General features: G+C 66.5%; 1 protein-coding gene and 1 long non-coding RNA gene across 2 annotated transcripts; one reads left to right on the forward strand and one right to left on the reverse strand.

Annotated features, from left to right (window-relative positions):
- Positions 1–34: 34 nt before the first annotated feature.
- Positions 35–27760, reverse strand: TNFRSF1B (TNF receptor superfamily member 1B). The gene is made up of 10 exons (XM_041767279.1): positions 27595–27760; positions 10430–10529; positions 8705–8833; positions 8317–8466; positions 7769–7862; positions 7232–7470; positions 6644–6721; positions 5848–5882; positions 4196–4376; positions 35–2052 (listed from the first exon to the last, which is right to left on the reverse strand). The coding sequence occupies exons 1-10, from the start codon at positions 27670–27672 to the stop codon at positions 1766–1768; spliced, it is 1371 nt and encodes a 456-aa protein (XP_041623213.1). The 5' UTR covers positions 27673–27760; the 3' UTR covers positions 35–1765.
- LOC121497551 lies at positions 13363–19263 on the forward strand. The gene is made up of 3 exons (XR_005989502.1): positions 13363–15381; positions 16472–16605; positions 16941–19263. It is a non-coding gene; the product is annotated as an uncharacterized LOC121497551 (long non-coding RNA).

The raw sequence follows: 27760 nt of genomic DNA on the forward strand, positions 1-27760 counted from the left end.
GGCCCCAGCTCAGACGCACAGCCAGAGCCAGGAGTCGATGTACAAAACAAGGTTTACTTAGAAGCAGGAGTGCTGTCCAGGATACAGTACAAACTCGGGGATCAACTAGCCTGGGAACCGCGGCCCCCCAGGGAGGGTCTCCTTGGGGGTCAGAGCTGCCCTGGGAGAGCAGCGGGGCCTGAGGTCGTCCCGGGGCGGCCCACCAGGGGGCAGACACGCTCCACCGCCTCGAGGCCGGGGCCAGGGCCCGGGCAGGGGCAGGGGCCGGGAAGGGGCAGGGCAGGGGCAGGGGCCGGGCAGGGGCAGGGCAGCCGGACGTCGGACTCCAAGGGAGTCCTGGTTTCTGGGAGGCTCTTTCTCTTCATGGTACTGGCTGGACTCGCCTACCGTCCAGGAGCTCAGATCCAAGTCCAGCCCCGAGTCCAGTGGAATTTTCAACAAGGGATCCAAGTACCCGGGACCCGGCTGGCTTGTCCAGGAGCCCCCCACCCCACCCCACCCCACCCCCGTTCCTTCCAGAATTCGGCCAAGGCCGCACACGTCCGTCCGTGCATCCGTGCCCTGCAGGCCTCGGGGTGCGTGTCTGGGGGAAGCGGGCTGACCCTTTAACAGGAAAGAATCCTGGGACAGAACTGCCGGTTTCAGCTGCTTCGGGCGGGCCGGGCGACCCAACAACACGGCTCCACAGACCCACAGCACACGACAGACACACAGACACAAGACTGGCCTCGGCGCCCCGCGTCCCCAGGAGACCCGGCAGGCAGAGCACCTTGCTCCAGGACCAGCAAGGTGGGGGTGCTGAGGCCAAGAGGAGCCTCCTCGGGAGGCGGGGGCTGAGGTAGGAGGAGGGAGACTGTGGCCTCAGTCATCTCGGGTTCCTGAAATTCCCTCCGGGAAGCCGCGGCACCAGACGCGGCACCAGACGCGGAGGGAGGCGGAGGCGGAGGCGGGCCTGGAGCCGCAGGTGAATCCGTGACGTCAAGGCGGAGACCAGCGAACTCTGACTTCCGCTTGGTCGTTTTGTGGGCTCCTCGGCCTGCATGGTGCTTTTCTTTTTCTTCTTTTTTTTCACTTGCCGGGTGTTAAAATCAGAAGATCTCTGGCTAGAGGTTGGCCGTCTTGCCCCAACTGGAGCGCTCACGGGCCGCGTGGCCGGGCCCTCCGAGTGTCTGATTTCCCGCCGTGTGCAAGAGGTAAAGCTGGCAGGCACGGATCCGGGGGTGGTGCAAGCTGCACCGGGGGTCCCCCATCCCCTCCCTGCACGGAACCATCTGATCCAGGACACCCCCCGCCCCCGCCATGCTGGGACCGTCCTGTAGCCTCGGCATCAGGCTAAAGCACTGCCCCTTCTCCATGGAAGGCAGGATGCGGGGCCTCCCAGGAAGCCAGGGCTGCACAGAGCCCAGGGATTTTTTAAAAAAGTAAAAAATTACAAAAATAAGGGCTCTAGAAGCTGAACTCACAGGACCAGCGGGGAGGGGGGGGGGCGGCGGCGCTCAGAGTGGCAAGGGCTGGCTCCAGGCGGGCCGGCATGTCCCCGTCCAGCTAGCCTCCCACTAGGCTCCCGGAGGGACGCACACCACGCCAGGAGCGCTTTCCCACAATTCTCCCTGCCTCACCCTTCTGCCAGCAGATGAGAGGAAGGCTGAGGCTGTGGGGCCACTAAAGGAATTTGGCCCAGAAAGAGCCAGAGTCCTGGGGGGTGGGGGCCTAGAAGGCCCAGGAACACCCCCCTTGGGCTGTGACACAGCTCACGCCAGTCTGGCTAACTGGACTTCATGCCAGCGTCAGGCACACCAAGGGGCAGAGGCTTATCCTCTGGGTTCTCCAGCAGAGTCTCTAGAGCCCCTGGCTGGGACTGAAACGGGCACTCCTCCTGGGAGAAGGGGACCTGCTGGTCATCTGGGGAGCTGGAGGGGCCGGCATCCACGTCCCCCATCGTGCGGCTGGCCTGGGAGGAGCACTGAGGGCCGTGGTCGGAGCCGCTGCTGCTGCACACGTTCACGATGCACGTGACGTTGACCTGGGTCCCGTGGCCGCCGCATGAAGGCTCTGCCGAACAGAAGACAGGAGAGGGCGGTCAGCGGGGGGTCTTGGGGTGCAGGAGGTCTCCGCGGCCTGTCCGTTGCCCAGGAGACAGGTTTAAGACAAAAGGGTCCGGAGCACCAGGCCAAGAACCGAGAGGCCACGGTGCTCATCCAGCTCTGCTGTGTGACCTCGGGCAAGTCACTTCCCAGCAACTCATCCCACAGGTGGGAGGAGCCCATTGCGTAAAGCAGGTGATGGGGCCCAAGAACAAAACCTACTTCCCACCAGAGTCAGAGAAGGGAGCCGGACGGGAAGCGGGCATTACAGACCCGGGTCATGCAGCGGACAAGGACTATGAGGAGTCCCCTTCGGGACCGCAGGCAGCCTCAGCAGTCCTGGCCACACCAACCAGGAAAAGGCGAGACCCCTCTGTCACCGGCTCCTTGTCCACTTGCGGTAAAGTCAACACCAAAGGGTTTGGAAATCACTCCCTCTCCCTCATGGAGCTGAAACATTGACCTTGAGTGTCCCCACCAGCTGGGGGGGCTGGATGCTGGGTGTAAGGGGCTGCATGCACCATGCCTCACTACAAGGAGAGCTGCTCCTGCTCTTACTGCGGGGCCGGCCAAGCACCCAGCCACGCCTGCTGTCAGGGGCGCCCGGGGCGGCCTGGGTGTCTGTCTCCAGCTCCTGGGAGCCTGAAAGCAGGAGGGAGCCGGGAGCGGCTCTGCTCGGAACAGCCCCAGACAGGCCAGGGGAGGGACGGCTGCACTAGGGGGCAGAAGGAAATTTCCACCCTGAGCCATCACAGCATCCAAATGTCACTCGGTCACCACGGCCTTTGCGGCCTTTGCACACGGTGACTGAGACGCTGCAGGGGCGGATGGGGAAGGACACGTGGGCACCACCGCACGTTCCCATGGTAGCCAGAGATGCGGGGGCGGGAGGAGGGGAGGAGCAGAGGTGACAGGAGCTGGGGGTCAGAGAGCAGGGGCAGAGGGTAGGAGGGGCGGGAGACATGGTCGGGGTCCACCTCCAGGCCACAGCGGAGGCCACACCAGGAGGACTGTGGAAGAGATGTCGCTAGGAAATCAGAAAGATGATTCCAAGACTCAAAGGCCAGGAGTTTCTCTTTGGAGTCTCGGGCGCTCATCCAGTGAAGGTTTAGGACCACGGGCCACCAGTTCCGTGGGGAGCTCTCAGGCTGGGGTGGGGGCTCCGGCAAGGCATCCCAGTGATGAGGGCGGGAGGGGCCGGCGCCCCCAGGGGTGGGCACCTCAGTGCGTGAGGCAGCCGGGGAGGGTGCAGACCCGGAACCAGGCAGCAGGGAGGCAGAGGCCGCAGCCCCGCCAGCCGGATGCCGTGCTCATCCGCAGCCGAGGAAGCGGAGGCTCAGCAGGGTTAAGGAGCCTGTTCAGATTCCCAAGGCACCAGAGCGGCCAGGGAGGCGTCTGGGGAGGACCCGACCCACTGCAGTCCCCTGACCTCCCGCCAGCGTGGGAGACGGACACGCAGGCCCGTGGACTTCACCTGCCCCTGCAAAATACACCCAAGGGAGCCCCAGGCTTTCGGGAAGGGGGCAGGACCTCCCTTCAACGGGGGCACTGAGGCTTCTCCCCACGGGTGACCCTGTCACAGACCAGGTCCAGAGCAAAATACATTGTGTAAATGGGGCCTGGGCTTCTCCAGAACCCATGAGGTCCCCACAGCCCTGATGCCTCAGGCCCAAAGGGACTGGGCTAGGGGCCACAGCGAGTGGAGCCCTGGAGACACCACTATTCACGCAGCTTTCCACCCCAGGGCTCTGGATCCTGAGAGCCCAGGGGGATCTCCTGCCTCTGACTAGCTGTGTGCCCCGGGACGAGCTCCTGAGCCTCCCTGGGCCTCCGGGACCACATCTGTCAAATACAATAGGTTTTAAGATAACACTATATAGTAGTATTTAATAGATAATTCAGATGCTATATAATAAACATTATAGAACGCATCATGATGCTGTGATGTTAGGACACGGAACACTTATACACCATAACACACAGGAAAACCCCCTCCTGGATATCGGGGACTCCAAGGACGAGCTGGGATGGTCTACAAGGCGGGGTTTGTCTACAAGGCCCAGGAGGCGCACAGAGCGGGGGATGGAGCCAGGTGGGCTCCCACCTCTCACCTGAGCTGCTGGAGCTGGCCTGCGCCTCCCCGGACCCATGGGCCTTCCCGGTGCCTGGTGCCGGCGGCTGGGAGCTGGCTGCGCTCTCCAGGGAGCTGCTGCTGGAGCTGGGCGCCGTGGTCAGCAGGTGCTGCTGCTCGGGGCCGGGGCTGCCGCGGGCCTTATCGGCGGGCAGGTGAGGCTGGAGAGGCGGGAGACAAGGGGGTGCGGTGAGCGGGGCCAGCTCCCCTCCTCCCCTGGGCACCCCAGCGGCACCCCATGACATCAGCAGGCGGTGGCCGTGGTTCACGCGGCGCTTCTGCCCACGGCTGCCCATTCCCTCCACACCGTCCCCGGACGCGGGGTTCTGTGTGGTTTCTGGGATCAGCATCTGGCTGCCCTGGGCTTGCGAGCCCTGGGGGCGGGGGTGGCAGAGCCCCGTCTGCCAGAGCCCTAGGGGCAGTGCAGGGCTCTGTGCAGAAGGCAGGCGAGGCCCAGAGGAGGACGGGACTTCCCGGCTCCTGTGGGAACCTTGTTACTAGGCCCCCGGGGGCTCGGCCGTGTCCCTAGCGCTCCGTCCTGGATCGGGGCGTGTGTCCTACAGGGGACACTCAGCAGCATCTGGAGACGCTGTTGGCCGTCACTCCCGAGAAAGGACGCAGCTGGTGTCCCGCGGGGAGGCCTACAGTATGGCTGAGGGGCCCGCGCGCAGGGAGCCCCCGATGCCAAGACGGCGGAGAAAGTTCGCCCGAGGGGACGGCGACTGGGGGGAGGCGCTGGGACTCTGTCCTCGTCTGTACGCTGGGTAAACACTGTGACCCGCCTGCCACGTAGGGGTTACAGCCCGTCCAGCGCCCACTACCCCCACCCCCACCCCCGAGGCTGGGAAAGCGGCCGGGGCCTGTGACGCCGCTCCGGCCAGGGAGACGAAGGAGAAGGCCGCCAGGGCTCCAGGGACACCGTCTGACGTCCTGGTAAAAGGCCCAGTGGCTGGCGGGCACTGCCCCCTCCGCCCGCCGCAAACCCGGCGCTCACGTACAAAGAGGGGACCACGACCTCACGGGGTGAGGCCCCACGCAAGAGGACACGTGTTGCCGCAGGGGGCAGAGCTGGGGGCCGCGGTCTCCCGCAGGGACGCGGCTACTGGTCCCTGCAGCTGGCAACCCCTCGACCCTCCACACTGTGAGAAAAATAAGGCCCCTCCGCTTTGGTCGCTTGGGACGGCGTGCCTCCCCCACCAGGAGCCCACGGCCCAGGCGTGCCTCCCCCACCAGGAGCCCACGGCCCAGGTTCGGCTCCAGCAGAAGCCCCCACAGACCCTACTTCGTAGAAAGATCAAAGGCGAGCAGCTTTGGTGGAAGCGAGGGCAGGACGCAGGGCCCAGACCCCCAGCCTCCCTCTCAACCCCGGGCCAACCCCTCCCAGCCCCCTGGACCCGGGGTGGGGGGGCAGCATGGGGGCGCCCCGCTCTCTGACGCAGCCCCGGACGGCCGCCTGACCCCGAGGACGAGCACGGGCTGGCCTTCGCTCCGCCCACAGGGCCAACACGGACACAGGACACCGGCCTCCAGAATCCACTGCTCCCCCAGAAGGCAAGCCAGCCCAGCAGGAAGGGGAGCAGGGGAGGGGGAGGAGCAGGGGGAGGAGCAGGGGGAGGGCAGAGGAGCACTCACCACCTTGGCTTCTCCCTGGATGCAGAAGGGCTTCTCTGCAGAGAAGAGAGAGGGGGTCACGTCAGGGACAGCAGCTTCCTCGAGCCACACAGGCGTAAGGAGGGGGGAGCACGGGGCCCAGGCACAGCCGTTCAGAGAAGGCCCAGCCCTGGGGTGGCAATCACCCCCGGACGAGGTACACGGGGGCCCCGGCCCGTGCCCCTCTGCGGTGCCAACCACTTCTCTAGCGCCCGCTCTTCGTTCCCGCTGTGCGCTCGTCCTCGGGTGCCCTTCCTGTCCTGTACACATCTACCCGTGGAAATCCGCTGCGGCTCACATGCCTCCTGCCCCAGAAGCCCAGGAAGATCCCCAGGATTTCCAGACAAGACTCCCAGACTGCCGGGGCCCCCCGGGTGGCTCAGCAGTGCAGCACCTGCCTTCTGCTCAGGGCGTGACCCCGGGGTCCCAGGATCGAGTCCCGCATCAGGCTCCCCGCATGGAGCCTGCTTCTCCCTCTGCCTGTGTCTCTGCCTCTCTCTCTCTCTGTGTCTCTCATGAATAAATAAAATCTTAAAACAAATAAAAAAGAGCCCCAGACTGCCACCCCCTGGGACTGCTCTGATGGCATCGTGTCTCTTAGCAGGTGAGTTAGCAGCACTGCCTTCTGCCCCAGGCTCTGAGCTCCACAGACCAGGGCCTGCTGTTTCCAGCTCCATCTGACCCCCAGGGCTGTGCCCAGTGCTGGGCTCACAAGAGGACCCAGGAGAGCCTCCAGAACAAATGGATGAAAGCATTAGAGGAGGGAATGAAAGCTTACTCTTCTTCTGGGTCACGATGACGCAGTTCACCAGCCCTATTATCAGCAGACCCAAGGTCGTCACACCTACAATCAGTCCTACAAGGAAAAAGAGAAGCTCAAGACAGCTGCAGACAGCGAAGGCCGGCACCAGGGGCCGGGCAGCTGAGCCAGTGAGCAGGGGTGTCCGGGGGTCACGGGAGGGGCAAGCCCAGTCGGAGGCTCTCCAATTTAATTACACGACAAACCAGCCCAAAACCAGGCACCAAACTAACCGTGTGTGTCGGCCACATTCGTCCCCGGGGTCACCAGTTTGAGCTCTGCGGCCCACGTAGTCCTCACCCCAGAGGGAAGCCCATGAGGTGGCCCAGCCCCGTCCCCATTACTGAGACCACCTGAGACAGGGCCCGGGAGCCCCTCCGCCCTGGCGGAGAAAACGCTGACGCACCCCCCCACCCGCGGTTCTCAGCAGTGACAGCCCCAGGTCTCGGGTCGCAGCAGAGGCCACGTCTCACCACCACCTGCGTCCAGGACAGACGACAGGTCCCGCCCGCAGTGGGCTCTGGGGGGGGGACTCTGAGACAGAAGGGAGGGAGGCGGGAGGCTGACCGATGGGAAGCGAGATGTCGCCTGTGCTGAGCCCTTCGGCTGGGGGGCTGGGGACCGCCGGGAACAGAAGGGAGGTCCGAGGAGGCGTGCTGGGTCCTGGCGTTGGCTCCGTGGGCCGGGGCTGTGTGGACCCTGGCTGCCGCGTGGAGGCGGGGCGTGGGGCCGTTCTCACGGTGGGGGGCGCAGGTGAGCACACCGCATCCATGCTGGCGTTGCCAGGGACGGCCACCGAGCTACAGCTGCGGGACAACACAGGCCGGGAGGGCTCAGCGTGGCCGGGCTCACTCAGGGCAGCCGGGGACTCCCAGCAGTATCCTGGCCCCCACCCTCTGGCCTGCAGGGCGAGGCCGCTAGACCCCTGCCGGCTGCGCTGGGACCCGCGCACCCCGCGGCGCAGGACAGAGCCATCCTGGCGGTGGATAAGGCTGCCCGACGCCTCAACCCGAGGCAGCGGATGGGGGATTTCAGGTCCTGGGGCACGGCCGCCCGGGGGCCGCCCTCCCTGCTCCTCCAGAACCGGACCACCGGGCCACTCACATCCGGTGGGGCCGGCAGGTATCTGTGGATGACGTCGTGTTGGAGAACGTCCCTGGGGCACACGGAGCGCACACCACGTCTGACGTTGCAGTTCCTTCAGGAAAAACGTGGAACCCGTCACTAACTCCGTGGAACGAGCGGGCCTGGCCCGGGAGCCCTAGGAGACGTGTGAGGGGCCTGGGGACCTCGGTCTGCACCTCTGCCCCTTAGAACACACACGTGTGCGTCTGACACACACACACACACACACACACACACACACAGCTGGGCGCTCTGCTGTTTAACCAATGCTAGGGAGCTCCTGGTGTCCAGGATCATGTGGGTTCATCTTCTGGGGCACCAGCGGATCTTCCAGGAGCTTCGGGCTTCACGTGGTCCCTCTCCGGGTCCCCGAGGCCGAGCACCCAGGCAGGGGGCGCCTAACCCGGTGTGCGGGCATGGGAGGGGCGGGGAGGGCAGCTGGTGGGCAGCAGGCACCTGGCCGGCAGACGCTCGACACCCATGAAGCAGAGGCCCCCGGGGTCCCCGAGGCCCCGCCGGCCCCGTACCTGGTTTGGCCACGCCGAAGCCCGGGCGGCACCTGCGCAGGGGCGCGCACAGCCGGCACCCTCCCTGCCTCCTCAGCGTGCAGTACCAGCCTGGCTTGCAGCCGCAGATGCGGTTCTGCTCCCGCGTGCAGGCCTGAGTCTCCACTTGGTCTACAAGAGGCGGGGGCAGCCAGGGTCACGCCCGCCTCCCGCGGCCCTGCCCTGCCCTGCCCAGGGCCCCCCAAGACTGCCGGCTCGCTCGTCTCCACCTCCGGGGCGGCCTGTGCGCCCAGGCACGGTTCCCCCTGCGCCCACCCCCCGCACAGGGAAGGGCTGTTCCCGCAGACCTCGGGCTCTGGCGCGTGGAAACGGCCCCGGGGACCCAGCCCACCCCCCCGAGCCCGCTCACCGGCGCCGCAGCGGGAGCCGCAGCTCAAGCACTCGGGAACCCAGTTCCAGAGCTGGGTGTACGTGCTGCTCTCGCAGGGGGCACACACGGTGTTCGAGGTCGTGGTGCAGAAGAGCCGTGCGTGGGAGCCTGGGAAAGCGAGGGGCAAGGGCCGCGGTCAGTGCCCCCCCCAGCCTGCTGACGCCGGGCCGAGGCCTCCTGGGAAGGGCTCCGGCCCCTCACCAGGCTCTCACATCTTACAGGCCCCAGCTGTGGCTTCACCTCCAAAGCCCTGAGGCTCATAAAACGCCCTTTTCCTCTGCTCTTCCCAGATGCCTGGGATTCCATCACTGGAACCGCCTGCTGCTAGTCAATCACACTTGAGTGAGAACTGGCTGGCTGGCTCCTCTCTGGTTTATGGTCGGCTAAAACTCTCCGTCTGTGGGTGCGAACCAGCAGGACAGCAGCGGTGGGAACGCAGCCCCTGGTTTCCTGTCAAGGACGAGGACGCGGGACTCCTGCGTGCGTGCAGGGAAGGCGAGCCAGGAGACGGGACGGCTCCGGAGCCAACCCTGAGCCCATCCTGCCATATGCACTGCTCTGCTAATCCACGGACTTCCTACAGAGCCCCTGCCAGTTAACAGAAAAAGCGTCACTTGTGAGGCCTCCTAAAACGGGGGAGATGACAAGTACCTGTGTGCCCACCCGCGCCTCAGGCTAATGGCCCCAAGGCTCTCCAATGGCTTCTGTAGAACAAAACCTAAACTCTGACCACGGCCCCTGCTAACTTATTCTCTCTGGGCAACACACTGGCCTCACCGTTCCTCAAGTTCACCAGACAGGCTCCCCACCTCAGGGCCTTTGCACGTGCTGTTTCTCCAGCCTGACGGGATATTTGGATAACCCAGTTCCTCACGTCCTGCATGTCTCTGCCCAAGTGTCGCCTCTTCAGAAAGGCCCTCCCCGACCGCCGCCTATAAAACAGCGTGTCCCGCTCTGTCTCCCTCGGCGTCCCCCTGCCTTGTTGTCTCTCTGATAGGAGCACACATGCATTTCCTCCGCTGGCTCGTCTGTGCCTGTTAGATACGCAGCCCACGAGGGTGAGGATTTCGCGTGCCCTGCTCTCTGCTGTCCCGCCAGCCCGTAGCCCAGTGCCCGACACCGAGCGGATGCTTCCTGGACGGTACGGGAGTGGACGTATGAATGAACGCGTGCCTGGGTCACCAGGAGTGAGCCACTCTGCTCTCCCAGCAGGGTTAGGCCTCGGCCCCCCCTCGGTGCGGGGTAGGCTCTCGCGGGTTCGCCCACACATGCACTCCGCACCCCCACGTGCCAGGCATCACGCCAGGCCCAAGATCCCGCGGACGAGCTCACGGTCCCGGTTCCAGAGGAGCCCACAGTGGAGGCCAGAAGAGAGGAGGCCACGACTGTGGGGGAAGAGCTCTCCTTGGGGGGGTCGGGGGGCCAGTGGGAGCTCAGAGGAGGAGCCAGATCTGACCAGGCAGGGGGGACAGGCTTCCTGGAGGAGGCTACATCTAAGCTGAGGTCCAAAGGAAAAGTAGGAGCCAACCCGGGGGGGAGGGAGCTGGGAGTTGTGCCAGGAAGAGGGAACAGAATAGGTGAAGGCCCTGCAGCAAGAGGCAGCACGGGGCCAACTGGTGAGCCAGAAGGAATTCAGTTAGCAGAGGGCCACGGCCGCACCCTCCCTCCCTGCGGGGCACCGGCCCCCACAGGCCCAGCCCTCACCAGGCGGACACATGCTGCAGCACATCTGGGTCCTCTGGTCGAAGTACTCGCTCCGCTGGCACGAGCTTCCCGGCTCCGGAACGTAGGGGAGCAGCGCGGCCTGGAAGAGGGAGGGCAGGACAGCCATGAGCGTGGCCACCCGACGGCCACCTGATGGCCACCCTGGGGCCCTGCTGGGGCTGCGCTGATCTGGGGGCTTCTCCCCCTGAGGGAAAGATAGGCAGAGAGTCCCCACCCTCTGTTGCCTCCTCTCGCTCCCTCAGCAGTGGCTGAGCCCCTGGCCGGAGCCTGGGGTGGCTCCCAACACTCCAGGGGACAGATACGAGGCCCCCACGCTGCCCACAGGGCAGTGGCTTCAGCCACAGAGGACCACGGTGCTCAGCACAAAGCAGCCCTCCGCCCAGGATGCCTCCTATTCCCTTCTGCCCGGGGAATCGCCCCTGGGTGCTTCCAACTGAGTGCTGCCTCCTCCGGGAAGTCCTCCCTGACTCCCCCAGGCTGTGGCAGGTTCCTCCCCCTCTGGGCTCACTCCAACGTGGGACAGGTGGGTGCACGGGGCCCCCGGCGCTTGTGTGCACACATCCACGCGCATGTGCCTGCACACGCATGCACGCACCGCAAACGTCCTCGAGGCAGGCACGCAAACCACAGCCCCAGCATCTCTAGGCCCTCAGACTCCAACGCAGGGCTCGCAGCACAGGGTTGGGGCCCAGCGGACGACTGCTCTCGGTGACAGCAATGACGGGTCCCCCGCGTGAGCACGTGTGCGGTGCCAGGTGCGGGTCCCAGCGCTGCAGGGGCTCTAGCCCGCGGGCGCTACGGCAGCCCACTCGGCCCCCTTGTACTGGCCGCCCCCCCAGGGCTGGGCCTCCCAGCCCACAGGCCTCTGCCCCAAGGCCTCCTCGGACAACAGCCCATCTCTGTCTGTGACGGGGCCTCCCCAGCCCAGGGCCGCCCCGAAGGACCTGGGAGCCCGAGTCCGGACCTCCCCCGGGGCCCCGGCACACCGGCTGCGCCCCCCATGGGTGCCCTGTGAGCCTGCAGGGTGGGGGCAAGTCCGCGATCCCCCGCGGGCATGGGGGCTCCAGGGCAGCGCCCCTCCTGGGGGGCACCCGGCAGCGGCCTCCCCGACCCACCTCCGGCCCAGGCCCGGCGCCAAAGCCCCCGCGGTAACGCCAGGAAGGCACAGGTGGTGGCGATGGTGGCGGGCACCCTGCTGCCGACACGGGCCTAGAAAGGGGACATCCGTGCCAGTGGCTGCGCGTGTGCACACACGTCCACACGCACACACGCTCCTCACAGCCCCCTGGCGGGCTCAGGGCACCGCCGTCGGGGTGAGGCACCCGCAGTGCCCCAGACCCTGGGCCCAGGAGCCCTGAGTCAACCACGGACAGAAAACAAGCAAAGAAGCCCCCCTGGCGGCACACACGACACCCGACACCCACCCCCACCGACAGCAAGCGCTGGGGGCCCTGGGCACAGAGGTCCCACCCTCTGCAGCGCCCCGTCACCCGCTCCCTGGTACCAAGGGTGGGGGCAGCCGCGAGCGCAGGGGGGGCCCCTCCTACTGCAGGGGCGGCGCTCACGTGGGGCGAGAACCCCCAGGAGCCGGACCCTCAGGGCAGCTCCTGCGCAGCCCCAGGCCTGTCCGCCGAGGGGGAGGATTTCCTGTCAGGGTCCAAAGTCCTGCCGGGAAAGGGCCCGCCCGTGGCGGCCAAGGCTGCGCTCCCTGCCCCAAGGGTTCCCGCCACCCACCCCCTGCCCCCCCTGCCCCCACCCCGCACCGCCGGAGGCCTCCCCTCCAGGGTCTCTTCCTGTAGATTCTGTACTGAGCATCCTTCCCGACACTTCCTCCTGCTGGCGCCCGTCAGCCCCCCCTTGAGCCACCTCCAGGCCTGTGGATCCTCTTGGACAGAAGAGAAACAAACCGCGGCCGTCACGGCTTAACAATGAGGAACAGAAAGCCCCTCGCAGAGCAGAGGAGCAGGACGAAAGGTCACTCCCCGCCCTGTGGAGCCCGCAGTGGCCTGGGGGGGGCCTGGGGGGGCCTGGGGGAGGCCTGGGCCCGGCACGCCCACCTCCACCTCCCTCCAGGCCCCCACAAGGTGGCAGCCGGCTCTGGGGACACGGGGCCCTGGAAGCTTCTCTATCCCTCGGCTGCTGTTGCAGGGACTCAGACCCACAGATCACCCACCCACACGGCAGCTCTGACATTTTAAAATGAGGAAATAAATTGGATAGTACTCAATTTACTCAGTTTAGCAAACCCCATTTTTCAACATACGAGTTTTCAGGTAAAAATCTGGAAATCACTGATGACTGTTAATCACTCATTTAACTGGCAGGCGATGTGACCCAGTGTGGTGATGGGGAGAGAAGGGGAGGGGTGGGCGGGTGGATGGGAAGGGTAAAAGAGAGGGAGAGGAGGGAGGGAGGGGAAGGGGGAGAGGAGGGGGGAGGGAGAGGAGGAGAGGGAGATGGAGGGGAGGGGGAGATAGGAGGGAGATGAGGGAGGGGAGGGTGGAGGGAGATGAGGGAGGAGGGAGGGAGGGGAGGGAGGGGAGGGAGGAGGGGAGGGGTGGGAGGAGGGGAGGGGAGGGGGAGGGAGGGGAGGGAGGGGTGGGAGGAGGGGAGGGGAGGGAGGAGGGGAGGGGAGGGGGAGGGAGGGGAGGGAGGGGAGGGAGGAGGGGAGGGGTGGGAGGAGGGGAGGGGAGGGGGAGGGAGGGGAGGGAGGGGAGGGAGGAGGGGAGGGGGAGGGAGGGGAGGGGGAGGGAGGGGGGAGGGAGGGTAGGGGGAGGGAGGGAGGGAGGGGAGGGGAGGGGGAGGGAGGGAGGGAGGGGAGGGGGAGGGAGGGAGGGAGGGGAGGGGAGGGGGAGGGAGGGAGGGAGGGGAGGGGAGGGGGAGGGAGGGGAGGGAGGGAGGGGAGGGAGGGGGTTGGGAGGGCCCATCTAACATACAATGTATGAGGCACTTGTGATGTGCAAAATAGGGATGGAAAGCAGCAAAGCCACCTCCTTGGTCTCCCACAAGTTCTAGGCCATTCCAGAGGCTGGTGGCTGCTGGCAGGCGGGCAGGCGGGTGGGCCGCGTCTGGGCCTGGCCCTCCCCCTCCACAGGCCTCAGGCCTCCCACCAGCCTCAGCAGCTCCCTTCTCTCTGCTCAACCCGGGTTCCCTCCTCCCAGGACAGGAGAAACCTGCAGAAGAAGCACCTGCTGCCTCCCAGGAGCAACCGTGTGCCCAGACCTGGGGTGGGGGGGTCTCCCTCCAATATCCACAGCACAGCTGCTCAGAGGGGAGGGGGCGAGCCCGAGCCTACAACACGACCCGCACTCCTTGCTGCCACCTCCTCTGCCTCCTTCTCTAATGAGGGCCCCAGAACAGGCACCCAAGTTTCCCTTCTCCCGTGACACAGACTCAGGACCCCCAGGGCCCCCCCAAACATGTGGCCGCCATCACTCTTCCGGGTTCTCTGCTTTGGCCCTTGGAGGAAGACCAACCGCGGGGTATTCAGTAAGCACCTACTATGTGCCGGCCCGGGTGCAGGGCTATGGAACCCTACCTCCACCCCAAGGGCAGGTGTGTGCCCATCTCACAGCTTAGGGACGTCATGCCATTTGTCTGAGGTCATCCAAGAAGGCTGGGGTGGAGTTGGGTCGTGCCTCTCGTCCTGGTCCCGCTGGAGGAACCTCTGGTCTCCTCCTCAGGACTGCAGACAGAGCGACACCCTCACCCTCGTCCCGGGGTCACTGCGGCGCCGTGCCCCATCCATCTACCTCCGCGCCCAGCAGGCACTGGGGCCCTGGCTCACTGGGCACACAGGGTCTCTAACTCGGGCTCTTTCCTTTGTTTTCTTTTCCTTTAAGATTTTATTTATTTATTTGAGAGATAAAGACAGAGAGAGAGAGAGAGAAGGGGGGGGCAGAGGGAGAGGGAGCCGCCCTGCTCAGCAGAGAGCCCGCTACTGGGCTTGATCCCAGGCCCGGGGACCAGGACCTGAGCCAAGTGGCCCAGGCGCCCCATCGGGCTCCGTTTCTGACGCACACATCATGGCCCAGCGCAGGGAACCCCTCTCAGCCACAGGCCCCGTCCTCTGCCCTCAGCTCCTGCCGGTTTCCCAGGTGACCCCCCCAGGAGCCTTGGTACAGGCGGGTCTTCCGCAGCTGCAGCCCGTGGGACACCTGCCACCTGAGCCGGGGCTCCCCCCTGGCAGGCAGGGGCAGGGCGCGGCGGGCGGCAGGGCGAAGGCACAGCCGAGCAGGAGCAGGAGCCGCGTGCCAAGCGCAGGCAGACCGCAGGGCCCAGGCAGGGGCGGGGAGCAGCCTCCCAGTGACGCTGCACAAAGTCAGGGGCAAGCAGCGCACACCCCGCCCCTGCCCTGCCGCCTGCCGGACGTGGGGACCATGCTGGGTGGAGGCCAGGCCGAAGAGCTGCCCCCACGCCCCGCCCCTCTGGCCCGCACCCACCCCTGAGCTCAGGGCTGTTATTACCCCAAGTCACAGATGGAAACTGTGCCTCAACGGCCTCCTCGCCTCCAGCCGCGCTTCCTCCCTGGCATCACGGTGCCTGCGTGCTCCGCCCCAGGAAGACTGGATTTCAACCCCCTAGGCCCACCCACCGGTGCCCCCACCCTGTCCCCCTCAGGCACCCCTCTCAGGTGGGCAGGGCCTGCCTTCTCTGCGCCTGTTTCCTGGCCTGGCAACGGCACCTGCGCCTGGCGGTGCTCTAAGCTCCTTCCAGCTCTGGTCAGAAGGCTCAGGCCCCTCCCAGACCTCAGAGGACCGGGTGGTGAGTGGGTGGCCGAGAGGCCCCGGAAAGACTGAATGAGCTGGGAGGTGGCGCCGGGGTGTGAGGCCAGGCTGGGGCCCGGGGGAGGCCCCAGCCCCTGCCCCTCCTTCCTTTCCCGGCGTGAGGGCAACCTGTGCAAGTGGCCTCTGGGAGCAGAGGGACCCGAGGTGCAGACCCCCGGCATCCCGGGCGGGGGTCTGGGTGTGCGCTGGTCCTGGGGGACGTGTGGGTGTCCCCCTCTCTGAGCCTCAACACCGTCACCTGTAAAATGGTGACACAAGGCCCTGCCCTGCTTCCTCCCGGGGCTGTTGGAGGAGCACACGCAGGGTCCGGGGACCCCCGGGGGAGCGCTCAGGTCTGCACAGGCCCCAAGTGGTAGACTTGTGTCAGACGGAGTATTAGAACTGCTCCTTCTGCTTGGTTTCAGCCGAAAATGGACAAGGCGAGGACAAGACTGGGCAGCAAGCTGTGCGGGGCCAGCGCGGTGCTAGATGCCGCCCTGTAAAGGAGGGGGTCCCCGCCCACCTTGAGGCCAAGTGGGGGGAGGCTGACCTGTGACCCTAGGAGCTGGAGGGCCACCCACGCTGACCTACTCCTCGAGGACCGAAGTTAGGAGACGGTGGCAGGCCAGCGGCCGTGACAGTGGCTGGAGGCCCAACTGGGGCAGAGAGGGGAGGGTCCCACGGGCCAGAGCCCCCGGGAGCAGTGGCCTTGTGTCATCCCAAAGGGGCTTCACTCAAGGGCAACACCTGCAGGGGCGACAGGACCCCAAACAAAGAGCCTGGCTGGGTGGCCAAAAGCCAGGGCCTGGAGGGCGATTAAGTGGCCAGAGGACAGTGTCCGGAATAAGGGGCAGTAGTACGGCTGTGAGCTCCTGACGGCCAGCGAGCCTCAGAACCTGCCAGGGCCACACCGAGAGCCAGACCACGCTCCCGGCCAGCCGGACTGCCTGTCCCTGCGGCGGCCCCTCCCCTCCTGGCCTCCTCCCCACCCTCCCCCTGGAGGAGCAGAAACCACAGCGGCGGCACCGGGAGGCGGGGAGGAAGCACCGGGCAAGGTGGCCGAGCCACCAGGGCCATCAGCCATCAGCCGGGCAGCCCCGCAAGGCAAATTCTGGAGGCTGAGTCAGCGCTCTCTTGGGCAGTTGGGCAACCCTGTACCAGATGACTTCCCGTCTTCCCCGCTCCTGGAGCGGGGCCCGGCCCCGAATGTACCCCAAGGTGGTGGCCCTCAGTCCCTTCTCCTATTTATAAATAGACAGTGAGAGAGAGGAAGGCCGAGCAGGGGAAGGAGAAGCCGCAGCTGCTGCAGGACACTGTCCTCTGAAAGCTCTGCAACGGGGGACGGAGCCTTCTGCTCTTCCTGCCACCACGCGTGCAACTGTCTTTGGGGTTTGTCAAGGCTTTTTGAGTTTCTGGAGACACCCCCCTCCAGCTTAGATGCTAGTATCATCGGGAAGGGGGTTGCACTCCCAGGCTCCCTCGGGAGCGCCCCTGCGTGCAGGGAGAGGGCAGGGAGGGGAGGAGGAGGGAAGGGGCTCCAGGGAGAAGCTTCGGGCTTTGGGGAGTAGCATGTGCCCCTCGAACCTACCCTGTTCACAGAGTCAGAAAGATGGGGGCGGGGGCGCGGCCCCAGGATAAACACCTGCTGTATACACACGGCACTGGGCACCGTCCTCTCATTTATCTCCGCGCTGACGTAAGTCGTCAATGTTACCCCATTTTAGGGATGCAGAAATTGAGGCTTCTGGAGATTCGACAGTACGTCCGAGAACAGATCGCCAGCAAGGGGCAGACAGCAGCTAGTCACGGCCACATCTGCTCCATGTCCTCGGACGGTTTCATGCCTTGTTGTCTTGTCCTGCTCCCGAGAGGACAGGACTCCCCTGGGAACACTGAGTGACAAGGCACGGGCGGGTGCATGACTGTCCCGGGGGGCCTCCAGGGCCCCAGGGGCGGAGGTGCAGCCGTGGGAGGGCGGAGGCGCCTGTGGGACCCCAAAACCCCTACACAGCTGGAAACCATCTTCAAGCAATAGAGAAACCCCATCATTTGCATGGCAGCCGCTGGCCCCCGCGGCGCCCGAGGAAGCTGCAGAGCCGTCTGGGGCCCGTCCTTGGGGGCTCACGGGAGCCCTGGGGACTGCGGGGTGCGGCCAGGTCAGGCCGGCCCGAGCTGGGCCCGCGCAGCAGAGGCTCGTCTGCCGTCATGGAGAGGAACAGCATCTGCGTCAGAAAAGGCAGACCACATCACAGGCGGCGGCCCGAGGTGACACATCCCACTCCCTGCCTCCTGCCTGTGATGTCGCTTCAGAAGTGAGCCCGGGGCAGACAGGAAGCCCAGGCTGGTATCCGGTTCTTGGGGCCGGGCCTTGTGCTGAGTGCCAGCGCTGGACTCGGGCAGGGCGTGGTCGCTGGCTCCTTGGGGGTGGGGGCACCCCTTTGCACCCCCTCCCCCCACTGGCCTGCCTGAGTGGCCTCCTTGATCTCCTCGGCTCCTGCCCCCCCAGCCTCGGCGTCCCCTCCAGCCACAGCCTCCTTCCTCATGGTCTTTCCAGAAGGACCCGAAGCCACCTGCCCCAAGCCAAGCGTGGCCCGGCTTAAAACCACCTGCTCCACTGCCCTCAGGCCCGAGCTCAAGGTCCCCGGGTCTAATCCCAGCCCGGCCATTCTGCAGTCTGGGGCCTGTCACCCGTAGGACGGGACGGACAGACGCAGCGCCCGCCACACGGCCGCGGAGGGCTGAGCGTGGCTGGCAGTGAGCGCCCCACACCCCCAGGGCTTCTGGTAGGTCCTTGCTCTTGGCTTGGCTTGGCCCGGCCTGGCCCCTGCACAGGACACAGCAGGCGCCTAACAGATGCTGAACTGTTTAACGGAAGCAAAGGTTTTCATTTCTAAGGAGTCAAAACGAGTTGGAGCCAGCATGGGACTGGGGGGGGGGGCAGGAGAGGGCTCCCAGGAGGGAGGGGTCTGTCCTCAGCTGGGGAGCCCTCCCAGCCAGCGACCACCATCGCATCCCCGGGGGAGGTTTCCGATCACCCGCGGTGGGATCCTGGCTCTGCCTCAGTGATCAGAGAGCTCAACACCGGGGCCTCGGCTGCCCCTCCTATAAGATGCGGGTCCTGCGGGTCCCCCTCCCGGGGGCCGTGAGGACTGAGCGCCTGGAGAAGGCCTGGCCCAGCCCCCGCCCCTGGAGGTCCTGCCCCGTGCAGGGCCCACCTCCCTGCACACCGGGCACACCTGACTTGAGCAGGTCCCCCCGCCAGGGTCTCTGAGCCCTGGCCACGCCCTCCCTGTGGCCCCATTGGCTCTGATGGTGACCAGTCACTTGGCTCTGGCTGGGGCCAGTCACAGGGCCGAGGGCAGAGGGACCCTGTGTTTCAGGATGGGACACAGACTCAACTCCGCCTCCCAAGGGCCTCTGTCCCAGCCTGTTCCACGGCCCTAGCCCTCCCTGCAGCCCGTCCCGCTGCAGCCCCCTCGGCCCCCTCTGCTTCACTGTCCCTCCAGGCCGCTCTCCCCGCCACTCTGCTCTGGCCCCTCCCTGGTTCTCTAACCAGCAGTGGCTCCCCACTGCCCCAACCCCTGACAGCACGTTGAATTCAGACCCCCCCTTACTCGCCAGCAGCACGAGACCTCGTCTGTTTAATAAACGTCTGTTCATCCACAGACAGTATCCGCTCCGGGGGCTGGGGTGGGCAGTCAGGAAATAGGACACGGAAAGTGCTGGGCGCCCGGGGTGGGGGGCGGGCGGCTCAGCGCCTGCCTTTGGCTCAGGCCATGATCTCAGGGCCCGGGATGCAGCCCGGCAGCCCGCCTCTGCCCCTCCTCCCTCCTCAACTAAATAGATAAAACCATTAAAAAAAAAAAGAGAGAAAGATAACTATTTAGTAGACGCTCCCAAGATCGCCGGGGCTCCCACCGTTAGCACAGTCTACATGTCCCGCTGCTTGCGTTAGCTGGTCCCCCGCGGCCCCAGCCCCCTGTGCCGTCCCTGCTCCTGGCCAGGCTTCCCACACCCCCGCCCCGTCCCAGCTACGACAGTCTAGCCACCGCCCTGCCTCCCTCCACGCCTGCCCCCTCCTGTACCCATTCATCCCCACCCCACCCACCCTCAGGGCTCAGCTTTCAGAGGGATCCCAGTGTGGTCATTGCAGGACGAGGACCTGAGAGAGGACAGGATCAGGGGCAGAGGCAGGGAAGTGACAATAAAAGATGAGGGCAGTGACCAAGGGGCCATCTAGATGGGGGTGATGGGGGGGGACAGGAGGGAGCAGGAGGCTGCAGCAGCAGGCAAGAGGCTCCTGGAACGAGCGGGACAGAGTCTCTGCTGTGGGTCAGCAGGAGCAAGGCCAAACGGGGGCGCCCAGGATGCCGGCGGTGCAGGGGCCTCCCGCTACCTAAGGTGAGGTGCTGGGAACAGCCCCGCCCCGGAGTCACCGTCAGGTCCACAGTGGGGCCGTGGGAGTGGGGCCAGGCGGAGGCCAGGGCTGCGGCCCCCCTCTGCCCACAGCCACGATCCCCCACCCCGCACGGTGCAGCACCACCCCCAGCACCTGGGGCCAAAGGACTCTAAGGCAGGGTGGGCCAGGTGCGGGCCGCTGAGGGTCGCGAGGAGAAAGAAAGGGGCCGAGCCCTGCAGAGCCGGAGGCTGAGCCAGGACCAGGCCTCAGAGCCCCGGCCCCAGGCTGCGGTCACGTCGGCAGCCTCTGGCACCTCCCCGAGAAGGCCTCCCACGGACGGCCCAGAAGAGACCCCGCACGGCCCGCCTGTCCCCAGACGCCCCCCGCCCCCCAGGCCCACTCGATTCCCTGAACCCGCGGCCACAGCAGCCGTACCCACCAGGGCCAAGCTCAGATTGAAACACACGGTGGGCCACTGTCTGGACAGCAAAGGAAAACAAACAAAAGCCCCTGGGGATTTCTGCTGCGTCTCTGGTCGACCGCTGGGCCACCAGGGCCCCGGCTCCAGGGTCTGCTGGCTTCTTGAGGACCCAGCGCTCCAGAAACAGACCCGCCCGCGGGGCCTGAAGCCAGAGGGCCCTCCACACGCCCGTCTGCCCCACGCGGGCCCACCGGGGGCCCGGGAGGGGCGTCTGCAGCCTCGCTCCCTGCCCGCACCATCACCTGGCATGGGAGACCTGGCTGATGGGCCTTCTCGTTCTGGAGATGGAGCCAACCGTCTAGGGATCATAAACCTGCATGGGTGACACCTGAGACACATCTGTCCCCACCCCTCCACCTCCGCAAAGCCGATGTGGAGGCCCGGGGCGGTGGCGGGCCGGTGTCCCCCCTCATCGAGAAAGCAGGGCAGAGGCCAACCACAGCTGCAGCCTGGGGCCTCCTGGGCAGCTGCCCCCCACCCGGCTCCCCCAGCACCGCTCACATTCGGGGCGGGAGGAAACCTAGTCTTCCGAACCCCGGTCGGTCGGTAAACAGACACTTCCTCCTACTAGGTGCGTCACCCGAGAGCCCCAAACCACAGTGATGTCACCACCCCCACCCCATGACCTCACAACACACTACGGTGGAAAATGACCGTGGGGCTCCGGAGGTGGGCCCTGCGCTTCAGAGGCCCAGTCCCACGGGCCACAGCGCAGCACAGGGGGCGATGCCCACAGCCCTGGGCCGCAGAGGAGGCCGGCAGGGCCCCAAACCAGCTCGGAGGGCAGGTGCCCAATGCAGGTGGCAAGGCACTTCTTCGAGGAAGCCGTCGCTCCCCACCAGGCTTCCCTGAACTGGGGGTTCCCAGACAGCCGGCCCTGCAGCAGAGACCCACGGTGCACACACACCCACGGTCTCGGGCCCCGACAGGCCTGGCTTCCGAACCTTACTAAGGGGCAGGGAGGCAGGGGACCCGTGAATCCCCTTCTGCCTGGAGCTGCTGCATCTCGGAAGCAAGTGGACAGGCAGCCAGGATTCCTCGATGCTAAGGGCGCCTGGGTCAGGGAGAAGGTTCCAGCAAAGCCAAGGGGATTGAGGTCAGCAGGAAGGCAGTCTGGGAGGCCAAGCCAGGAACAGCGCGGGGTGCTGGGCTCTCCTTCCTGGGGGAACTTCCAAACCCCTCACCCCTTGGCCATGGCCTGTGGCAAGCATGTACAGAGCCGGCACTTGCCCGACATCCAGGAGAATGTCGGGGTGGGTAAGGGGGTGGGTAAGGGGGTGGGTAACAGGTGGGTAACAGGATAGGTAATGGGGTGGGCAACGGGGTGGGCAATGGGGTGGGTAACAGGATGGGTAATGGGGTGGGTAAGGGGGTGGGTAACAGGATAGGTAATGGGGTGGGCAACGGGGTGGGCAACGGGGTGGGCAATGGGATGGGTAACGGGATGGGTAATGGGGTGGGTAAGGGGGTGGGTAACAGGATAGGTAATGGGGTGGGCAACGGGGTGGGCAATGGGGTGGGTAACGGGATGGGTAATGGGGTGGGTAATGGGGTGGGTAACGGGATGGGTAATGGGGTGGGTAACAGGATAGGTAATGGGGTGGGCAACGGGGTGGGCGACGGGAGGCTTCAGATTGGGATGCCGAGCCCCAGAGAAGCGAAGGACCTGGGCGCCGTCACGCAAGCCCAGGACCGCGCTCGGCTGGGAGCGCTGCTCTCCTGACAGGCCGGGGCTCCTTGCTGGAGCCTCGCTGTCTCAGAAGTCCCTCAGAGCCCCGAGAACGGTCGGCCTGGCCTCAGACGATCCTCCACGGGCTCTCCCTCCGCAGGGTTACGAGCAAACAGAGGTTCAGGAGCACAGAGGCGGGAGACGAGGTTTTAGAGACAGCCCGGAAGGCCCATCCCGCAGGCGGGAAGGCTGAGGCCTGGGTCATCAGGGTCCACGGCGCCACACCGAATGTGCCCCCTCGCTCACCCTCAAATGTCATAAAGCACCTGCCATCCTCAAGGACTGGGGGTGGGCCTTACTGACCCCACAGCCGTGGCCGCAAGCTCAGGCCCCGAGCACAGGCGACCGGCCAGTATGGGTGGCCCCAGGGTGGGGGCCGGGGTAGGAAAGGCCGCTGGGCAAGGGTAGGCACACGGGAGGCTGCTCTCGGGGCTCCACCAGGCCTTGGGGCCCCACGGCTCAGGGACAGAGGGCCCCGCCTCAGCCAGAGCACCCTGCAACCCGGAGTCAGGTGAGGCCCTGCAAAACCACAAACGTGCAAGTGGCCGCTGGGGAGCCGGGGAGCCGGGGGAGCAGGGGGATCTGGGGGAGCCCGGGGAGCACCTCTGAGCGACCGGGAGCCAGCACGATGACCACAGAGTCCCCGAGGCGGGGGAAGGGACCGAGCTGAGGGCCCTGTGACTCCGAGGCCTGGGCCCTTCCCCTAAGTCATCAACTCCGCTTCCCCATGGCCAGCCCAGGCGGCCGGAACTCGGGGCGCCGGCACCTCCACCCGGTTCCCGTTCCCCTGGTGGCACCCCACTGTCCTCCCCAAGCCCCAGCTTCCCTCCCTGCCTGCTTCTGGGCAAGTCACATGCGGACAGGGGCCCTGAGTCACTGCCAGTGGGTGGCCCCGTCACGAGCTCGGGTGGGGATGTCGGGGACAGGAAGGAGCACTCTAGGGAGAGCACCCGCACCTAGACAGACCCGAGTGCAGCACGAGGCGGAGCCCCGAGAAATACCCGGGACGGAGGGGGACGGACTGGAAGCAGCCCCACCACCCCTGGCTTCTCACACTTCTTCTGTCTCACCCAGAACACGGGGCGGTTCCGCAGCTCAAGTGAACTGTCGCCCACGTATTCAACATGTTTGAGCACCTACTGCATGCCGGGCCCTGTTCCAAGCCGCTGGTTCCCGACCAGGGCAATGGGACGTTTACACTAGGGGTGACATCTTTGCCACAACAAAAGGGGGGTGACTAGTGACGTCGAGTGGGTGGAGGCCAGGGATGCTGCTAAACATCCTACACGCAGGACAGCCCCACAACAGCCACGTGGCCCAGTGTCACGTGTGCTAGGAACCCCGTTCTGGGCTGCGAGCCCAGGGCAGGTCCCGGCCCTCACGATGCTGACGTTCCAGTAGGCAGGAGCAACGGAAGTGAAAGAAATAGGACAGATGACGGGTGTTGCATGAGACCACGAAGCAGAGGGGCGCCTGGGGGGCTCAGTCGGTTGCCTGTCTGCCTTCAGCTCGGGTCACGATTCTGGGATCCGGGATTGCGCCCCACGTCAGGGCCCCTGCTTCTCCCTCTCCCTCTGCCGCTCCCCCCACTTGTGCGCTCTCTGGCTCTACCTCTCTGCCAAATAAATAAATAACATATTTTAAAAGAAAACAAAGCAGTTCAGGGGAGGGAGGGCACCTGGTGGGGAGCTCTCCTAGGCAGGATGGTCAGAGAAGGGCTCTCTGAGAATCATTTCTTTCAGCAGAAGGAAGTGGAGTGAATGAAACCAGAGGATATCAGTAGGAGGAGCATTCAAGATGAAGGCAGAGGCAAGTGCTAAGGCCCTGAGGTAGGCGTCTGTGTGGCATGCTCAAGGATCAGAAAAGCAGCCAGCATGGCATAAAACTGAGAACTAGCACTAAATGTAACACACACACACACACACCATGGCTGGCATCAAAATTCCCCCCACCCACCCCCCCAATGCACAACCTTCCTGGCTATGCCCCCAGGAAACACTGGATGGTCAGGACCCTAAAAGGTGCCCCACCCTGGAGAAACACAGTGCTCCAGGAGCCCCTGGGTCAGGCCCCAGGACGGCGGTGACACTAAAATGCGGGCAGGTTCTCGGCCGTATCTGCTGCAATGCCCTTCACACGCACCCGGCTCTGAAGGAGAGCAAGGTGCACAGACAGGAGAAAGGACGGAGGCTCACTGCCGTGGCCCAGCTCACCAGGGCAGGTGGGGCAGCGCCCAGGTCCACAAACCCTGGTAGTGGGGCTCCTGCAGGGCTGGAGCATCTCAGGGTCCCCAGAGCCCAGCACCAGGGTGTCCTGGAGAAGGTGTCCACACATGTTGGGGGAATGAATGAGTGGCACCGTGGTAGGGCGTCCGGCCGCCTGCCCCGGCCCTGTGCTGGGGCGCCCCACTGCCAGGCCACAGCCTCATCAGCTGGCAGGTGCCCCTCCGGGACGTCGGGCAGGCCAAACGAACATTCCGGGTCAGCACGGACACCGCTCAGCCACCTCCACTCCAAAGACCACCATCCCCAGGCCAGTCTGGGAGCCCCCGGCGCTCCCCTAGACTCGAGGTGGCCCGGGCCCTGGGTAACAAAGAGGCACGCAGTGGCCCCGCAGCCTCAGGAGCTGCGGCAGGAGGTGGGCCCCTCCCCCAGCGAGGAGCAGACAGCCCGACGGCCGGGCCGCCCACCCCCGGAGGGTACCGAGTGCTCGCCTACCCTGCCAGCTTTCCTGCCCGTCACTTGCCCGATGCCCGAATGAGAAGAGGGAGTGACCCGTCCACGCCAGCCAGCAAACACGGCTTTTAAAGGAGGCGAGAGCCCTGGTGGCAAAGCCAGCCTGCCACACCTGCCGCCAGGTCTCCTGGGGGCTCCCTCCTCACAGCCACCTTGCTGAGTTCACAGGGAGCATGCGGGACCCGGGGGGGTGGGCAGGAGGCGCGGGCAGACAGACACGGGGAGGCCAGAGCGACAGGAGCTCCGCGCTCGGTCCCCGCAGCCCCCGCTCGCCCCCAGCTCCACAGTCCTGGGAAATGTCACCCTATCCCCGGGGCCTCGGTTTGCACACCTGCCCCTTGAGGAGGCGCCGTAAGGAAGCCTTCAGTGAGATTCCCAAGGCCGAGGACAGTGCCTGGCACTTAGTCCAAAAAAAAAAAAAAAGGAGCTACTTTGGGACTACCGAGGGGGAGGAGGACCTCATGGGCCCCGCAGTCCAGGAAATTTCCATCTGTTGAGGTGGGTGGGTCAGACAGACTAGATTAAAAGCAGAAGAGAGTCTGTCCTCAGGAGGAGCGAAGAGCAGAAGATCCAGCTGGGAGACCGAGGGGAGTGGGACGGGGACAGCGCCCGGGGGATGGGGGGCGAGAGGTGGCAGGACAACCCAGATCACGGCTCACTCCGACCTCGGACGCTCGGGGCAATTTGTGCCTCTGCCCCTGGAGGCCAGAGGAGGCTCTGCTCGGACAGGGATGGGCAGGGACGGAGGTCCCCCCGCAGGAGGGGCGATCCACAGGGAAGGGGGGGCAGCGGGGCCAGAGAGCAGCGCCAGGCCGGGGAGCACCCGGGCAGGGACCAGAGCTGGTGGGGAGGGCCCCCACGCTCCCCCGGGACTCGGGCCTGCTCCTCTTCCCCGGGAGCCCTCTCCAGGCCCGGGCCTGTGGCTCGCTCCTGCGCTCTGAGCTCTGAGCCTCTGAGGCCGCCCCAGGGCACATCCTGGCACCCACTGCGGGGGAGTCAGTTCTGGCCCCACGGCCTCCAGCCTCTGCCCTCAAGAACCGGACTCTAAAGCCGTCTCTAGTCACAGCCAGGGAATCACTCGGCCTCACCACATGAGTCAGTGCCACCTCCCCCGTCCGCCCGGCCAAGGTGGTCACCTGGGTGGGCACACGGCACGTCCATCAGCGTAAGGGCACCACGGAAGGCGCGAGGGCACACCGCCTCCCCAGCCAGGCCAGGCGGATTGACGGAAGGGCGCCCCCCATGCCCTTCCATGAAATACAAGTTCCCCGAGCCTCTGTTTGCCTTCTCTGTGAAATGGGACTACTCTGTCCCACCAGGCTACAGGGACAGCCCCAGAAGGCAAAGGATGAGCAATCCCCTCGCACGCTCCACCTTGCTACTGAGGTGGGTGCAGGTAACGCTGACCAGCACCTCCTCCACCTTCCTGGAGTCCCTGAGGGACCCCGGGTGCCTTTGATAACACGCCCAGAAGGCCCCCCTCACCTCCTGTGTCCCCAGAACTAAGCCCACGGGGCCCTGGAGACACTGTCTCCTCCCCATCACCCAGAGCCCACAGAGCACAGGCTCTGAAATGGTCCCCGGACACCCCAAGTTGGTCCTGGGGAGGGGGGTCTGTGCAAAGAGCGCGGGAGACAGCCCACGGCCCTCCTGTGCCCTTATTAGGCGCTTACTGCACACCTGGCCTTGTTCTTTCAGGGCACAGCCCTGGTATTTCTAAGAAAGAGGAAAACCATAGCCCAGAGGAGGAGGAAGTCTGAAGAGGGTGCCCGCAGCCCCAGTGGGGACAGCACCCTGGTATGGAACTGCCTGCCCGGTGGGGTCCTGGCTCTAGTGGGGAGCAGCCCGGGGCCGTCCTGGGGACCTGGGTTTGAGGCCCGAGTGCACGTGTGCCCTGGCGGGGGTCTGGGTGCACGAGCCATGGTCGTCTTGCTGGCGGGGGCGGCACCTTGTTTGCCCTGAGCCCCTGTGGGGTGCCCCGGGGTGGGTAGGGATGGAGGGAGTGCGGCCGGGGTGCCCCGGGGCGGGTAAGGGTGGGGGGAGCGGAGCTGGGGCGCCCTGGGGCGGGTAGGGGTGGGGGGAGAGGGGCCAGCGTGCCCTGGGGTGAGTATGGGTGGGGGGAGTGGGGCTGGGGTGCCCCAGGGTGAGTATGGGTGGGGGGAGCGGGGCTGGGGTGCCCCAGGGTGAGTATGGGTGGGGGGAGCGGGGCCAGGAGCCCCGGGGCGGGTAGGGGTGGGGGGAGAGGGGCCAGCGTGCCCTGGGGTGAGTATGGGTGGGGGGAGCGGGGCTGGGGTGCCCCAGGGCGGGTAGGGGTGGGGGGAGTGCGGCCGGGGTGGGTAGGGGTGGGGGGAGTGCGGCCGGGGTGGGTAGGGGTGGGGGGAGGGGGGCCGGGGCGCCCCGGGGCGGGTAGGGGTGGGGGGAGCGGGGCCGGGGTGCCCGGGGGCCGGTAGGGGTGGGGGGAGTGCGCCCGGGGCGGGTAGGGGTGGGGGGAGCGCGGCCGGGGCGCCCCGGGGCGGGTAGGGGTGGGGGGGAGCGGGGCCGGGGTGCCCCGGGACGGGTAGGGGTGGGGGGAGCGGGGCCGGGGCGGGTAGGGGTGGGGGGTGCGGGGCCGGGGCGGGTAGGGGTGGGGGGTGCGGGGCCGGGGCGCCCCGGGGCCGGTAGGGGTGGGGGAGCGCCCGGGGTGGGTAGGGGTGGGGGGTGCGGGGCCGGGGCGCCCCGGGGCGGGTAGGGGTGGGGGGGAGCGCGGCCGGGGCGCCCCGGGGCGGGTAGGGGTGGGGGGAGCGCGGCCGCGGTGCCCCGGGGCGGGTAGGGGTGGGGGGAGCGGGGCCGGGGTGCCCCGGGGCGGGTAGGGGTGGGGGGAGCGGGGCCGGGGCGGGTAGGGGTGGGGTGAGCGGGGACGGGGCGCCCCGGGGCCGGTAGGGGTGGGGGAGCGCCCAGGGCGGGTAGGGGTGGGGGGAGCGGGGCCGGGGCGCCCCGGGGCGGGTAGGGGTGGGGGGAGCGCGGCCGGGGCTCGAGGGCGGCGCGAGGCACCCACCTGGCCGGGCACGGCGCGCCCCGCGCCCCAGAGCTGCAGTCCGGCGGCCAGCAGGGCCCACAGGGCGGCGGGCGCCATGGTGCGGGCGGCCCGGGCGGCCCCGACTGTCGCCCTCGCGCCTCCTCCCCGCGCTCCGCTGCCTCCCGCGCCTCGGACGGAAAGCGAA

This window comes from Vulpes lagopus, chromosome 8 (genome assembly GCF_018345385.1).
Source record: "Vulpes lagopus strain Blue_001 chromosome 8, ASM1834538v1, whole genome shotgun sequence".
Classification (NCBI taxonomy): domain Eukaryota; kingdom Metazoa; phylum Chordata; class Mammalia; order Carnivora; family Canidae; genus Vulpes; species Vulpes lagopus.